At 41.6% G+C, this 17,908-nt stretch overlaps 1 protein-coding gene across 2 annotated transcripts in view; it reads left to right on the forward strand.

Annotated features, from left to right (window-relative positions):
* LOC102683954 (glypican-5-like) overlaps positions 1-17,908 on the forward strand; it is a 141,672-nt gene that overhangs the window by 23,850 nt on the left and 99,914 nt on the right. Inside the window, exons 3-6 of one of the 2 annotated variants that reach the window (XM_006637748.3) lie at positions 1,320-2,014; positions 13,408-13,529; positions 15,112-15,171; positions 16,702-16,824. In XM_006637748.3, coding sequence (XP_006637811.3) covers positions 1,320-2,014; positions 13,408-13,529; positions 15,112-15,171; positions 16,702-16,824 — 1,000 coding nt within the window. The remainder of the gene's footprint in view (positions 1-1,319; positions 2,015-13,407; positions 13,530-15,111; positions 15,172-16,701; positions 16,825-17,908) is intronic. The other variant, XM_015361132.2, reaches the window with a different exon arrangement.

Here is a 17,908-nt window from a genome sequence, read left to right on the forward strand (position 1 = left end):
CTTAAGGAAGGTTATTCCTAGTTCTTCCTAACCTATGGGATAAGTTAAGAAGGCTGAAAAGTTGTGTTGCTCTGTTTATGTCAGTCTTTTGCTCAGCTGTACCATTCAACAAAGGGACTCAAGGGAGAGAAAGGCTCTCTTGACATAAGATTCTTCTTTCTCATTCAGACACACAGATCCTGCTGCAGAAATGCCTACTGTATATGATTCAGAATCAACTGTAATAATTGAATACACAGTGGCCTGCAGAATGCCCCAAAAAGTCTTATTGCCTTACATTGTGTATTGCAAGACATTACAAGAAAGCAAATTTTGTTACGTTAGTTCCTTTCGATTAATTAAATTAAATGTGAGTTTTGAACCTTTAGGTGGAATTGGAAACTTGTGACCTTGTGATACAGCGTTGAGCTGCACGCAAGGACAAAAAGATGCCGATAGGAACTTCTCTTTGAGCTGCCCATAAACAGCAGCAGCATGCTGTGTTTTACTGTCCACGTGCACCTCCACTTACACACAAAGCTCAGTTGTCTGAGGGAAGGCGCTAGAGAGGGCAAACATGGGGAAGAACTGATGAATAGCTGAAAGCTTTATGGTGCTCTCTGCCCCCTTCCCACACAGTACCTTGATAAACTGAAAGCGGAAGACTTATTTTATCCAAGGGAGGTATCCCCAGGGGAGAGTGCTGCAGTGAGGATAAATCACCGCTGACTAAAAGCTTCCTATTCGGCCCGTTTTCCTTCGAAATAAGGCATGAAGGAGCCACGAGAGAAGCTCCCTGCCTCCTTTTCTAGTCAGTCCTTTTTCCTCAGCAGGAAGGCAACACTGAATTATTACCCTCCAAAATAAATTACCCCCAGCTTGGCTTCTGCTGGAATGGAGAGGTTTAAAATTATAATTTACAGTTATCAGCACCATTCGAGTGATCTGCTTCTGTGTGAGTCAGACATGGGATCCGGAAGAAGCAGGATTCCTCATCGCCAAGTCATCTCCAGCCTGGGTGTTAAATCATCATTACGATGGAGGGATACTTTGTCTAAAAAAGAGGAAGGCACAAGGAATCCACAATCGAATCCTTCCCTCTGCCTCCTTTAAATGTGCCGTAACTACAGTCAAAGATTTCATCAGTTTCCAGCCACCATCATAACATCCTGAAAATACCACATCGTACAATGCAGCTACAGGTATCCAAGCTGGTAGCCACGTCAAAGTTACGCATTTGCAACTATTCTTATTCCTCAGGCTTGTAAACAAACTGTTATTTGTGAAATCCCCCCCCCATCCCTAACCAATACAATGCGATCTGTCTTTTCTCTCTGCAGACACTTTCCAGTCTCTGATATCCTTCACCAGGAACCACACCAGCTCTCTGTTCGACAGTGCCTATAAGGCCCTGGCGCGCGAAGCCCGAGCCCACGTGACGGAGCTCTTCACCGACCTCGCGCACTACATCCTGGGTGCCAACAGCACCGTGGAGTCTGCAGTGCAGCGTTTCTACGACAACCTCTTCCCCCTTGTCTACAACCGCCTGATCAACCCGGGCATAACGGAGCTGAGCCCCCAGCGCAGCGAGTGCTTGCGGATGACCAGGCAGGACGTCAATCCCTTCGGGCCGCACCCTCACGCGCTGGCCCAGGACCTGGCGCGCTCCCTGAGGGCCGGGCACGCCTTCAGCCGGGCTCTGAGCATGGGGGCCGAGGTCATGAACAAGACGGAGAACATGACGCTGACCCGGGAGTGCGGGCGGGCGCTGGTGCGCATGCAGTACTGCTCCCACTGCCAGGGGCTCACCCTCATCAAGCCCTGCGCGGGCTACTGCCTCAATGTGATGCGGGGCTGCCTTGCCAGTCTCTCCGAGTTAGATCAGCCCTGGCGCAGCTACATCGCCACCCTGGAGGACCTCACCAATGCCATGGCCGGCGCGCATGACCTGGAGTTGTCATTGCTGGGCATTCGCAACCAGATCAATGATGCCATTCTCTACACACAACTCCACGGGCCGCGCCTCACCGCCATTGTAAGTGCCCTCTTCACCCTGCCACGCCCACTGTCTGTGCGTGTTTGTGTTGTATGATGGACGTGTGTACTAGATAGGCCAGTGGACAGCTTTCCAGGGTTTACATGCATGCAGAACCATTTGAGTTAAAAAAATAGAATAATAATAAGAATTGCTTATACTTATATAGAGCTTTTCTAGAAACTCCACTCAAAGCACTTTACAGGTCATGTGGATTCCCACCACCACCAGTGTGTAGTCCCCACCTGGATGATGCAACAGCAGCCATGGTACACTCCCCACACATCAGCTATCAGTGGGGAGAAGAACAGAGTGAGGAGCCAGTTCATAGATGGGGATTATTAGGAGGCCATGATTGGTAAAGGCCAATGGGAAATTTGGCCTGGATACCAGGGTAACACCCCTGCTCTTTTCAAAACACACCCTGGGATTGTTTATGACCACAGAGAGTCAGGACCTCGGTTTTATGTCTTATCCAAATGATGGTGCCTTTTTACAGTATAGTGTCCCTATATATATAGCAGTATAGACCGCAGGGTGAGCGCCCTCAGCAGGCCCCAACAACACCTCTTCCAGTTAGTTTTTCCCAGGAGGTCTCCCATCCAAGTACTGACCAGGCTCACACCTGCCTAGCTTCAGTGGGTTGCCAGTTGTGAGTTGCAGGGTGATATGGCTTCTGGCAATCCTTGCAGAATTCCAAGTGTTATAAGAATAATTCACGTTACTGTATGTCATTAGATCATTTCAGCTGCTGTGAATGGGTAGGTATTTTATGTTTTAAATTTTATGTTCACCTGTATTTCCCATTTTGATTTTTTAAAGTCATTGTATTGCCATTAATAATACATATAGTTGAAATTCAGGTACTGTACACACTGGCTGCTAATCAAAACTGCACATTGTATGAGATGCCTGAGTGCACTAACATAATAAAAATAAAGCACAGCAGGAATAAAGCTCTCAGAGAGCCCAGTGGTTATAATGAGCAATGAGCACCTCCTCTCCCTTAATCACAATTTAAAAGTGTCAACTGAAAAGTGACAGGACCCACTCAATACCTGCGTAGTTGTGAGTTGAAAGCTCAGATAAACACTGTTTTAGAAAATGAGCAAAAATGATTGAAAACGAATCCCAGGAACAGAAATAACTTTAGGGATTGCTAGGTAGCCAAGTGAAGACTTTCAATGGGATGTCTTAGGAGATGTAAGTTAAGCTATGATGTGAGCTGGCCTGTTGAGTGCTTATTTTAAATGTTCATGAATACTTAAATTTCACTTTTTGGCTCTAATAAGGAATATCAAAACATTGTCTAAGACTTCCATTCCATTTCTGTGCCTCATGCCGGCCACCGAAAATGGTCCTCTTTGTGACTCTTCGCCCTGCCAGCTCTCCAGCACGATTACCTGCCTCAGCAACCATCCCGGCAGCCATCCGCCGGCTGACAGTTAGATGTCGGTGCTGACTATGAAAATGTACTGGCGTGCGGCAGAGAAGGCTGTGCTCTGGTTTTACGGGTTGAGTGAGTGTGTTGGGGTTGACGAGCAGGCTGGCGTGGAAGGCCGGGATGTGTTCGCATGTGGCTGTGGTAGGTTGTTGGTTAATTGGCGAGCTGTGCAATTGCAGCAGAGGGGGTTGCCAGGCTAGGAGGCAGGACTTAGTGAAGTATGCACATCCTGAGCCCAGGCTGGCAGGCTGCTTGGTATTCATAGAGCAGGGCTTGGAGCAGGAGAGAAAGGGACATGTTTGACAAAGCTGAATGGGTTCTAGTCAGCCATACAAATGCAGCCCACTGATGTGGAAAGAAGCAGAAAATTGTTTTTGGCAATTGTGGGACCCCGATGGGGTGCTGCTAGGTTTTCAGAGTGGGTTTGGGATACTCAGAATTTTGAATGCTAACTTTAAAACTTAGTGTTGTCTTTGCCCTTTTCAGTGTTTAATATTGTTTTGTTGTACTTGTAATGAAAACAACAAAACAAGGTACCCAAATGCAGTTTGCTCAGGCATTCGTGCAGCTTTTGTATATGTTTTCCTTAAGCTTCCTATGTATTTTTTAAATCCTCTTTGTAACATGTATAGTCAGCATAAACACACAGACAGAAAAAAACAGACAAAAGGAAGAGACCTATTATGAGACTAATTAATTTGTAAGTTTCGTAACTTGAGTATGTTTTCCTCATGTCAGTGAAGTTTCATATATACATGTCATCCTGTAACTTACAATTGGCAGCCACTGAAGCTAAGCAGGTATGAGCCTGGCCACTGTCTGAATGGGAGACCTCCTGGGAAAGCTAAGGTTGCTGCTGGAAGAGGTGTTAGTGGGGCCAGTAAGGAGCACTCACCCTGTGGTCTGTGTGGGTCCTAATGCCCCAGTAAAGTGATGGGGACACTATACTGTAATGAAGGCACTGTCCTTCGGATGAGAAGCAAAACCAAGGTCCCAACTCTCAGCGGTCATTAAAAATCCCAGCGTATTTCTTGAAAAGAATAATAATAATAATAATTGCTTACACTTATATAGCGCTTTTCTGGACACTCCACTCAAAGCGCTTTACAGGGAATGGGGACTCCCCTCCACCACCACCAATGTGCAGCATCCACCTGGATGATGCGACGGCAGCCATAGTGCGCCAGAACGCTCACCATACATCAGCTATTAGTGGGGAGGAGAGCAGAGAGTAATGAAGTAATGATTAATAGAGTAATGATTATTAGGAGGCCATGATTGGTAAGGGCTAATGAGAAATTTGGACAGGACGCCAGGGCAACACCCCTACTCTTTTTGAGAATCACCCTGGGATTTTTAATGACTACAGAGAGTCAGGACCTCGGTTTTACGTCTCATCCGAAGGACGGCACCCGTTTACAGTATAGTGTCCCCATCACTATACTGGGGCATTAGGACCCACATGGGCCGCAGGGTGAGCGTCCCCTGCTGGCCCCACTAACACCTCTTCCAGCAGCAACCTTAGTTTTTCCCAGGAGGTCTCCCATCCAGGTAATGACCAGGCTCACACCTGCTTAGCTTCAGTGGGTTGCCAGTTGTGAGTTGCAGGGTGATATGACTGAGGTGTTACCCCCAGGGTCTTGGCCAAATCCCCCCCTAGCCTTTACCAATCATGGCCTCCTAATAATCCCCATCTCTGAACTGTCTTCATCACTCTGCTCTCCTCCCCACTGATAGCTGATGTGTGGTTTGAGCATATTGGCGCTCTTTGGCTGCCGTCGCATTATCCAGCTGCACATTGCTGGTGGTGGAGTGGAGTCCCCATTACTTGTAAAGGGCTTTGAGTGAAGTGTCCTAGAAAGCACTATATAAGTTTAAGGATTATTATATTTGGCTAATTGAATGCTGATAGGTTACAATAAGATTGACAATATACATGCTGTTTTCTATTACTTGATCTTAGGGGCTATTTGTAAAGGGTGATACTGTCTAAAGTAGATGACCAAAGAATAGAATGACTAGCTTTACCACAATACACCTACTACTCAATGAGAAAACAAGTTCATAAGGCTGAAGACACCCCAAAAAGCTGAAAACACCAATGAAAAATTTCTAGTTATAATGACACAAAGCTTCTATGACAGCACAGGTCATAAAGCACACGAATGGTGTGAATCCTTGTACCTGGTGTCTGATAATCATTAAAGAAACATATCTCTGGGAAGAAATACTGAATCACTCTCCCATCATACATAAGAAGTCCATGGTCCAAAAGACACCCACAGCAACAAGTACTGAACATCAGCTCCTGATTCTGTAACAACGCAGTACTGGATACATGAAGCTGAAAGGCAGGCATTGACAGTTATGTGGAGGGATTAGGTTTTAGCACATTCTTGTTTGTGTCCAAATAGATTGGAGAGGGCTGGTACTGTTAAAAAATAGGTGTTCTTTTACACCTCTGCCATTCCAATGGGGGTGTTTACAGTGTGCAGTCTAGAAGATCGAGTGTTATTCACATGGCATTTATACATGGCTGAGATAGCTCAGGGTCACTTTACCCCCATCCAGAGGCATTTCCAATGGAGAACTGGAGGCTGAGACTCAGGCTCCCTGCACTGTGACACGCACAGGCCTCCTGCCTGCCCATATACTTCATCTCCCTGGAAGGAGAGGTTGGCTATAACTGGAATGACATCCACGCTCTTGATCCTGTCTTTAAAGACGTGGCTGGGGAAGTCGTATATCAATAATGTATCGGACAGTCCATGTTTGCACTTTGGATCAAACAGAAAAAATAATTTAGTTATTTGATCTGTACAGGTGACACTCTATTTCATCTCTCACCCCATTTTCCAAAATTCTTGTGGTTCTTGTAATGCAATAAACGTGGGCTTGAGAGTAAGTGACTGAAACTGACAGGAAATGTCAAAGTTTTTGTTTTCTGTCAAATTCAAACTCTGTCATACTCGTTCAAAAGTAATACATTTTGTACATATTAAAAGTAATTTGTTTAGTTGTAGTAAAATATTCAGCTTATTTAGTTCAAAACAATTGTAATAAAAAACTGAGGCTAAGTTTAAAGTTTTTTTTCTGAAAAAAAAAACTAGTTTAGAAATAATTGGGAGAAAAAAAAGACTTGTGCTATGACTGAAATCTGAAATGTTTCAATACGAAGATAGTTTACTTTGACTAAGACTGAGAAAATTTAAATGGGAGCAGAATGTACACTTCTAAGGTTTTATGAAAACTTCCAATTGGATTGAGTCAGTCTGTTTTTTTTCCTTCAAGAAAAATCCCAGTAACAGTTTTCATTTAGATAATGGAAATTGGAACATAGTGAAGAAAAAAAAATGTTTTGGCAGTTACTTGCTTTGAAACAATGCCTTTCAGATGTTGTGCGGTTTTAAAATAAGGCCAGTATGTGATGGTGTATGTTAAGTGGTACAGACCTAGAAAAGATGCTCAGAATGTGCAAGCCAAACTTCCCAACAGTGAGTTTGCTTTCTCCATCTATATAAGGGCCCAGGTTACTTAATGTGATGTTTTTAATAATACGAATATTTAAAATATTTCTGAACTATTAAGAGGTACAAAAAATATCCCATTTTGTATTCCCAAATTATTATTATTTACAGTTTTTGGAAAGAATGTGAAGAGCAAGAACCAGCCACCGAGACATTTAGGATGAGCATAGGAGTATCTTTCCATGAGATCCACAAAATCAGAGGTTTATCATGACCACATTTCAACAGCACAGTTGTCTTATTCTTCAATAGTAGATGCTCAACTGTAGGTCAGCTCAGGATACCAAAGGCGCTTCATGACATGTCTGGGCAAGAAACCTGGGACAAATATAGCTCAACACAATTTAGCAATGGCTTCTACCAACTGGAGCTGGGCATTTCAAGGAGAGTCTTGTGCCTTGATGAAATTCCCCACTGCCATCAGCTGTTCAGATCAGCAAGCACTCTGCTGCTGGCTTTTGTGCACTGCTCCTATAAATGAATAATAAACCTAATGATAATGATAATACAGAACTGGCATATGCAATGTGTCATAAGGACAAAGTTTCCAAAACATACACTGTGATCTGGTGGCTCATCAATAAGAAAAGACAATACTTTTAGCAGCCATACAAAATTTCTTTTTATTGTGGATTACAGGCTCAAAACATAGTTTTTAGATTTGTTTTAGACTGATTTGCAATATTTGTTGCCAATGTCACCATTTTTATTATATGGGGTTTCTAAACTGAAATAAAATGAAGAACATTTGTAGATTGGAACTTGGGAAGTTTAGTTTAAAAAGTCTACTTTGAAATCAATGTCAAGCAATTAAAATATGACAAACTGCAATTGTGGTTTAAAATGTAATAAACTAGTGATTACATTAAGCTACTGGGAAGTAACCTGCGTTTTCCATAAGATTCTTTTCATTCCCTTTTCATTCAACCACTTTGATTACTGTTTTTTTTTAAGATTTAAAAAATCTGAAATTAATTTGGGTAGGTAGTCATTGGGTGGAAACCATCCCATTGAAGCAAAAATACTTGGAAATAACCAGTATGTTAATCACTGGAACATGACAGGAAGAATTAAAAGTGGAAAGCTGTCAAAAAGGAAATTAACCAAAAGCTTCTGAACCACAGTTTAGCTGTGAAGAAGCTGTATTAGGAAGATGTCAGAGGCAGGCTATTGTCTGGCAGTCAGATGAAATTGGTCATCAGTAGAAAATATTGCACAATAAAGATCAAATTGTCAGCCCAGTCTCTTACTATTAGTCTGTTACAGGAATAGGCAATTTTGGGTTGCGCGTGGTACTGTAGGTTTGGATTGTTAATTGTTCTTGATCGAAATAAAAGGACTGAGTTAAACTTCACATGTTTTATGACCAAAGGGTTCACGGAACTGATATTTCACTTATTTGATTAATCTTTGTCAGGACAACGATTATTTTGCCATAACTTTTAATTAAAAATAAAAGTGTCACAGTGATCGCGGAACCGTAGACTGTTTAACTGATTCGAAGACCGACAAAATCCCTGTTGTGTTCGGTCACCGTTAATCCCTTTACACATCAAACCAGGAGAGGGGCTTTAATGGCGGGCATTCAAGTCTCCAGACATCTTTTTCTTAGTTATTGAGCTCATTAAAAGATAGATTGTAAACAACAAAACAATCAACGTGTTTTCTTTGCTTGTGTAGCATGTGTTCAAAGATACAGTGAATAAACAGGACGGAGTGCATCTTGCTCCTTTTATTTTTATTTCTGTATTAGATAAAACTGAAAGCACAATTAGGTATGCCGAGATGCTGTAGCAAAGGTTTAGACTCACAAGTTAAAATCTATATATGGGTAAATTTTTAATCTCTTAGTTGTTAAAACTGAACAGTGTTCCAATTTTTCTTTTACACTGGCCATTTTGCCTGTGATTCCTGTTGCCCAGGGAATTCTACTTAGGTCAAGCTCAGCACTTGGTCTATGGGACAGCCTGCAGTACGTCACAGGATATTAAATGTTGTGTTTCTGTCAAGTGGTGTTTAGATCGATATTGCTAATAATCTTAATATGTTATTGATTCCTCTTCCACTTTAGATTACTAGGTTAAAGTTTCAGCCTAAGAAATACACTGTCTCTGGTAGATGGGTTCTATGATGATTTACAGCTATTCGGTCACCAAGGCTGGTGAGCACTAATGAGGTAATTCGTCCTAATGCTCAGGCTGCTTATTTATTAGTACACCCTCTTATAATTGAAGAAATACATCGTGGTCTTCTATAAATTGGACAGTGAAAAGTTCACTAACGTACCAGTTCTGGCTCCTAAATAGAATAGGACTGTCTGTTCGGGATATTAATGAGAGTTTTAAAAAGTTTGTGGTGATGTCCCAGTTTTATATAAGCACCTGCCCAAACTTTCAGACAGACACCTCTGCTTCTCCCTGCATCTCACCGATTGCCTTGATATTCCACTTCTGAATCCGTGTCTGAAACCTTCCGTTCTCACTTGTCCTGTTGGTGTGGGGTTCACCGCTTGTTCTTTGAACACATGTGCCCCGCTGGAGAGAATCTTCGCTCGGACACTTTGGTCTCTTGGTGTCAAGCCAGCAAGAATGCAAATTGGGCAGCAGACAAAGGGTTAGTGCTGGCAATGGATATGCACTCCTTCCCAGGATGCATAGCAACATGGCCAAGAGAGTGTTGAGAAAGTTCCTGTGATTCTGTGGCTAATCCTTGGACAAATAAACCTCTGTAATGGACCACCACTGGTAGCTGTAAGTGTATATTCCCACTGAAGGCTCTGGCTTGACCACTTCCTGTCCAGTTCCCTTGCTCTCTGCTCTCTTCAAACTTTTCATGAATAAGAGCACACATACACACACATTGGCAAACATAGATATGCACACATAACTAGATAACATAGACCACAGCTATACAGTATACGATATCTTCCATACGCATAGACATCTGAGATGCCCATATGACACACACTAAAACATACTCCAGGCTACACCCACACACATTGGAAGTTTATACAATAAAACAAGTAATATTTAACATTGTAGAGTCATGTAGAAAACATACAGTACAGCTAGATGCTCAAATTATTGTAAAGTTCAGGTGCCCTAAACTATATCTCTTACTGATAGACACATACATACACATTATTCAAAGATTGTGAGGGGGAATGACAAAAGACAAAAAAACACATTTTGGTCTCACAAGTGTGAAATAAAATACATATACACTGACAATGTGAAGTCACTGTAAAAAAAAAAACCTAAAAGTTGAGCAATTAAATAAAGGCAGCTGGTTTTTTCTTAGATTTTGTGAATACAGGATGCACAATTATCTTGACTCCTATAGGTACAAAGTGCTTACAAAGGGAGTGTATTTAGAATACTGGCTCATGAAAACTGTGCACAATGCAGCAATGATATCTGATACTCACACATAAATGTGACCACAGGGACCACGACAATGACATTGGGCTGCTACAGTATGTACAGTGTCCTTTAACGCAACAGGGCAATCACAGGCACAACTGTGGCAATACTAATTCATGTGCCCTCTCCTACAGTATGTATACCTTTATAAGCACCACGTCCTCGTGTTTTGTGGCATTTTGCCTGTGTTAGCGTGAATTTCTTTTATATACCCTGACATGGTAAACCCCTAGTGGTGTCATGCTGATAGCGGCCTGTACAGATGCAGTTGCTCTGCAGGCAAAGGGACGCTCCGCACCGTGATGACAGCAGCTCGAGCGCCTCTGAAGGTAGGGGGCCAGGCTGCGGCGTGGAATGCAGCAGCTCTGAGGACTTCTCTTAGAGGCAGGTTTATATTTTTCCCGCCGCCTGTGTGTCTGAATGCCTGTGTGGGAGCGCCCAGTGGTGGCATGAGGCAGCGGTTTGATCGGGGTCCAGCCTGTCTAGCTGCTACTCCCCCGGACTCCAGGCTCGGCTTCTGAGGAATTCCCGCCCACTAATTGCTCCGGTTATTAATTCCAGTCTTCCCCACATCGCCGCTCCGCACAATATCATTGAACGCAAACCATCTCGGAGGCCAGCCGTGGCTCCAGTGCCCTGTGCTGGCAGGGAGCACTGTCTGAGGAAGAGGTGAGATACTCCAAGGTGAAGAAAAAGAGTGGTGGAAGTATTTTCACAAAGACTCTGTGGGAGTTAGCACTCTGTGCCGTCTGATTTTGCTGAGAAATGACCAGACTGGGCCCCACCACTCCTCTCACACCTCCACGAACATGCGATGGGACTCAGAAAAGTCGCAAAAGCCTTTTTCTGCTGTTTTTTTTATTTTCCAAAAAGCATGGTGCTTGGGGATTCCCTAAGCACTTAGGTTCCTTTTAGGAGTACAGAAAACTTAGAAAAGTATCGAGCAATTTGTGAGTATGGCCTTTATTCTCGTATAAAACTGTGATCAGAAAAGGCTGTAAACTAAATGTTTGCTACCAGACCACAATATCCTTTCCTAAGCCACAGCCCCTCCCCCCTTACCCCCCACAGTTCTTTGATGGTCAGAAAGAAGCAGCATAGTTTTATGGGTCCAGTGAGGCCTAAGGTTAATACATCAGCACAGGCAAACTGGTGCCAAGTACTGCATCCCATTTTCCTTACAGAAGATGTTGTTTTGTGCAGTTGTTAATGAAAATGAATGCATGCTTTGTTAAGTGTCACAATAGATATTCTTTCTGTAGGCTCTTCTTTTGCTTTTGCTACTTCAAAGCAGGAAATTTATTCAGCCTTGATGTGTTTGTTATTTCGCCTGAGGGCTTCACAGTTTTTTCAGATTAAACTGCACACATTGGACTGGTAAGGACCAATTTGGGTTATTTCGAACCTTTTCCTGAAAACTACAAGCTCCCCTTTAGTTTTCTGTGGAAATAAGTTATTTGTGAAACTTTAATACACTGTAGGTGTTAAATACACAAAAGAATGCTTTATGTATAGGTGTAAGAGAATAAAAAGTGCAAAAAGCAAATGTTGTCTTTTGCCAAGCAGATTTCTTTATGAATATATGGTTCCAAACTCATCAATACCACTTAGTAACCAAAGGCCTCGGTGGGCCTTACCAACTGGTTTCTTACTGTGTAATCTCCCTCCACAGTGTGTTTTCATTTTGAGAGACGTGTCCTGTTTTGAAGACTCATGCAGGTTGTTTTGAAACCCCAGTTTTCGAAATGTTTGTAGACACACTGGTAAATAGGCAGCTTTCACAGCAGGCTAAAGCAGGCTACAGCAGGCTAAATAATTTTTAGCTTTGTAACATATGGGTTTCAACAGAATGTGGTCCAGTAATTGCTGTACATTTTTGCTCTGCCAGTCAATTTTTCCCAGTGCCCCTTCTTAGGGCAGATAGGGTTCATGCACCAAAAGCACTCGTACAATTTCAAAATAGTTTTGAAACTCAAGCAGACGGTGACGACTAGGGGTCAACTTTGGAATTCAGTATTTCAGTAACAGTTTAATTACTGTAACTATGGTATGTAACAGATAACTATGCAATGCATCACCTACATTTTCTAAAAATAAAGTTAAAAATGCTCAAGATATATAAAGTACAAGAGTTTATGTGTAAACCTTTGCATTCCTGCTAATTTAGGCAGTTCAGACAATTTTAAAGCATTTATGTGCTACGAGATTAAAAAGAGAAATCAGACAAAAAGTGCAGACACCTTTTGAAGTACCAGCAGTTAGCCTACTAATTTTGTGTCTTCCCTGTTTGCTTCAGTGGTTCACATTTAAAGTTTTAAATTCCTACTAAAAAACATCCCCATTAGCCAAACACTGGAATGGCTGTAGTGTCCTTCATTTCCCCCTGGAATAAGATGAACAATTTAGGGATACACTTAGGGATATTCGAAATGGATAGGATGATGATCGAGAAAGAGCCAAACTCACCCTGTCCAGGTACCTATTAGTAAGGTTTTGACTGATTGAAGGCCACTTAATAATTTCAAGTGCTCTTAAGCATATGAACCTGCATTGATTTAGAGTTTGGATCCTCATTGTTTTTCATCACCTGTTTGGGTTTTAATTAGCTGCCCTCATTTTTTATCTAACAATCTGTCAATATTTCAGCGCACACACTGGTCATGATTAAGAAGGTTTGATTGTGCTAATCCCATTAATGAAACTTTATGGCTACTGTCAGGGGATTAAATGTCACCCTTGTGACTTCACTCCATATGTCTTTTTCTTCATTTCACCAGTCAATGCAGCATGTCTTTGCTACTGTTTTTTTTTCTCATGATCTGTCTTTCTCCTTCACACGGACATGTATGAAAAAAGTAAAAAGTGTAGTATTAGGAGTGAGACCCCACGTGTGCAGTTATCTCAGATAGCCCATGTGTGTGACATATCCATATAAATTCACAATATTTTGTTGTGGAAGAGATGAGAACACAAGACTGTGTGCAATATTCTCTCCCCTAGGTGGACAAGGTGTGTGGCTCTTCTGCTGAGGGAGGTGTGCGTCCTTCCCCAGTGGTGATGACTTCTTCAGACACACCCGAGCCTCCAGCTGAGGGCCAGTATGGCCATATGGCTCATTTGAGGTAAGAGGTCAGAGATTAGGAGAGTGTTGCACCAAAACAGTGGGTATAGAAACTCATGTGGAAAGGCTCTACAATAATTAACAAGTTATACAGGTGATAATGTCAAATGTCATGTATTATTCATAATGTAGGAATTCATATTTTTGGGTATTTAGGATTGAAGCAGAATTATGAAGAGAGGGTCTCACGTATTGGGCTGACATTCTGATATTTGTGTCTTTGCTTTTGCACGTGTGCCCAAAATGCAAAAACAACATTCCTTCCAAATTAAGCATCCTAATTATGAAAGGCTAATGTGTCACATCTGGCCCCCCGATCAACACTGTGCTGTCCTGCTCCAAACCAGCCTGTGCCCAGTCTCTTGAGCTGGCACATGTGAGGGTGTCAGTGACATGGGGAGAGACAAGAGAGAAGTGTTTTTATTAATCCGGTTGTTAGTAGTGTAAACCCATAACATCCTGTGGCTGTTGGCTGGCCTCTTCTGCCATTCAAATGCGATCCAGCAACCAGAGAAGCAGTTGCTGTAGTGGAACTGGAAATTGTGTTGCAATGCAGCCACCGAAGGAACTGCTGTAAGATGTTTTCTGGAAGAATTGCTTGTGATATAGACTAATTGAGGAACCACTTACATGTTAATAATCATTGTAGCATGCAACTATTGGAGTATAAACACACTTTACAGTGGTAACTGCTCAGAACCTGATGAAATTAAACAGCTACAGACAGTCAGGCATTAGTAGAGTGTAGACGTTTCACTCTCTTTGTATCATTGTTGGTTGCGTAGTTTCTCTCAAACTTCTAAACCAGAGGTTTAGTCCTCAAAGGTCAGAAGTACAAAGGCAGCCACGTCTGTAGGATAGAATTTGAAGGACATGACTCTTCTACGGTAGCTTCCAGCATGAATAAACTATGGATACAACAGGTTAGTCTCTTTATTTGTCAGTTTGCTTAGAAATCTGCTGTGCTGTTTTAGGCTCCTCTTCAAAGGCATCAGAGAGTTTATTAATTAAGCATGATGGAGTTATTCTCAGTTGTGCTTATGTGTATAAAATCAGATGTGGTTTCCCAGCATTTTCTGTTTTCAAAAATGCATGCAGTTCAGTAGACAATTTAACATACTTTTACACACTGTAGTGATAGAAAGATGAACTGTTATTTTAGTTTTTTTGTGCATACTGTACAGTATGCTGCACCTGTTGATTGCCTTTATCTACCACAGGATGTAGATGAGAATCTTAGCTCTAAAAACAAAGTCCTGGTGAGTTGTATGTACTTTGGCTCTGACACTTTGTGTCTTAGGTGTATCTTCCTGGGAGAGATGTTGCCAAGAGGCTGATTTTGTCTCAGATGGCTTGGATTAAAATCTGCATGCTATCCTCCCTGGGTTTGTTATCTTTGCATGTGCATGGTCGGTTTTTTTAGATTAATGGTTTCACGTTTTTTTTTTGTTGTTGTCCCTTTTTTGTTCTCTCTCTTTTATTTTTCCTCTCCTTTTCTTCCCCCCTTCCTCCTGCATCCCTCCTGCTTGCCATCGACTCCCTCTGGAAACCCCCTCTCTCCCCTGGCGTTTGACCATCCTTAGTTCCCTACCTCTGAAACCTTCCAAGAACGATAAACCTAGAAGTCTGAAAAAGATATCTAGGTAAGCATGGATTCTCTGAGGGAAAAGTCTGTCGCTAACCTGTGATGTCAGTAGAGGGAATGTGACGTGTGATTGGCGCTGTGTTTGTCTCTGTCCTTGTCTGTGTTTGTGCTCTGTGAACAGTTGAGTTTCAGGGTTATTTTTAATTCAGCTTTCCCTTTGCTTATCCTTTCCCATTTGGAATATCCATCTCCAATTGAATCCCACAAAGGAGAGTGAAGGATTGCAGATCAATGCATATTCTCCTCCCTCTCACTTCCTGACCCCAATTAATTTGATCAGTTGATATTGCCCAGTTATTGAAGCCAGGAGGCTGGAGCTCAGCCCAGATATTCTCTTGTTGGCCTATACAGAAGCCTGTTCATAGACTTTTGTTGGCCAACAAACAATACCATTACTGCAGAGGAGAAGAATTGTGTTTTTTTTTCTGCCTTAGAGGACTGCACCATGCTGACTCCACCATGCACCACATATGTTTGAAAATGATCTGATTGCAATTCATAACCCTGGCGTTCCTCATAGAGCATATGGAAAGGAAAGGTTTTTATTTTCCAAGTTTGCGTTCTCTTCAGATTACCGTTATTCCAGTGTTTGTAAAAGCTGACATTTAACGTTCCAGCTGGATGCACAGGAAGGAGCTGAATGCATAGGAAACCCTACTAAATTTCATACAGTACATTTGACGTATCTAAGTATGTTTGTGGTTGTCTCTCTGACTGCTGGTGTTTGCTTGTGTGTATTTATGTGTGAACAATAAACAAAGATGACAGTGCTTTAACCATAACAAATGTTGAAATACTGCAAGATACAGTACATAAAAAGCTAGACGAATCTGACAGCCTTTTGTGTTCTTGCTATCTTGCATGTCATGTAATTAAAATCTAAAACATTGATACTATAATGCGATTAAAATATGAATAAAAAAACAAACATAATAAAGATTTTGTCAGCTTCTCAGCACTCTCGATCAACTGCCAATCACACCATTGTTCATGGTTGCACTTGTAGGTCTACTGACTTCCTTAAATTGAAATCTTAATTTCTGTTCTGTTGTCCTTGCTGTAATTATATTCCTTTTTTAATGATACAGTCATCTCTGTAGAGCAGCTGTGTGGAGTAGTGAATAAGACTGGACCTATAACTGGACAGTTGTGGGTTAAATCCCAGGTGAGACAATGCTGTACCCCTCACCTGAATTGTTCCCATGAAATACCTGTTTGTATAAACAGCTGCAATTATAAGTTGCTTTGTATAGAAGAATCAGGCAAATAAATATAAATTCTAAGGATGTTTCCCTTGGGAGAGACCAAGTCCGTGTCATCCAAGTTATAGTCTCACTATTACTTTTCTCAAACACTTCTCAAATGTTTTCAACAGTTTGTCACTCTTTTATGTGATACTTCATAATTCAAATACAGATGAATGGTACAGAAGCCGAGAGAAATACATAGAAAGTAAGGCTTGTTTGGAGGGAAGTGGCTGACCTAACCAGTCCTGAGTGCCTCACCTTGTGTTCGTGCCATGTTTCAGGGAGTTTATGAGCTACATGCAGCGCTACAAGTCATTCTTCGCAACATTGCCTGAGATCCTGTGCGAGGGAGAGATGGTTCAAGATGGCTTCACCTGCTGGAGTGGCGAAGATGTGGTTGAGAGGTAGGGGGAGATTTTTCTTGAGGTGTTTTTTCTCGAGATGCTGGGAAAGCCAAGCACTGTTTCCAGCTAGAAAGCTCAGTCCTGGTCCTGGAGGGCTGTTGTGTCTACAGGTTTTCGGTCAAGCTGGGCTCATAACGACCTGAATCAGTTAATTGGTTTAAATGGACAGGTTTAATAGCTTCTCCCAGCTGGTGCTTCTTCAGTTGCTGGTGCTGCTACAAAACCTGCAGACACACGTTTGGACACCCCAGCTTTACAGTTTGATGGCCGTAGCAGAGTAAAATCACGTCCTCTTGTTTTGAAACCAGTTGTAAATAATATGAAGTTTCAATATTTGCAGAAGGCAAATGACAAAAACACAGAAAAGTCCATCAAAGTTTTTTTTTAAATGATCTGCATTTAGTTTGGAGAAGAAGAGCAAATGTAGGGAAAAATGTGTCCTATTAGGCAATTTGGAGGAAATTGAAAAGTCCTTGTAGAATCTTTAAAAGATATCTAGTTTCTAATCTCCGTACTGTTATTTTTTATTCTGTATTTCATCGCATAAAGAGGTCTCTGGAGAATGAGTTTTATTGCCTGTAATGCTCCTTTCTAAATGTCATTTCTGTTCTGTATCAGAAAATCTTCAGCTCATTTTGTTTAGATGCATTTAGTCTCTTGGTGTGAGTCAGACATTTTTTATGCCATTCTGAACAAGAAGGCAGTTAAATTTAATGCACCAACTCAGATGATGGATGGATCACACACTGTAGCAAATGTCCGCATAATAAACCATATTATTTCATCCAAATACAAGTGCTCTTAGAGTTATATAACTCTTTAGAGTTATAACGTATTTATCACAGACTAATGAAAAAAGAGTGTGGAATGTGAATAAACATGCTTGCATGAAACTGGGTTCAAAGAGTTGTGTATTTCCATTAAATTTTAGATGTAAGTGTTTATTTTTCTTTCTTACTTAAAAAGAAAACTTAATGAGAACCTAAATCTCTGATATTCGCCCTAATAATTGTTTCAAACCCATTGAAACAATTGTAGTATTTTTTGTCAAAATTGTTTGACAAAAAGGAAATAGAAAAGCAAA

The sequence above is a fragment of the Lepisosteus oculatus genome, chromosome 13 (genome assembly GCF_040954835.1).
Source record: "Lepisosteus oculatus isolate fLepOcu1 chromosome 13, fLepOcu1.hap2, whole genome shotgun sequence".
In the NCBI taxonomy this organism is placed as follows: domain Eukaryota; kingdom Metazoa; phylum Chordata; class Actinopteri; order Semionotiformes; family Lepisosteidae; genus Lepisosteus; species Lepisosteus oculatus.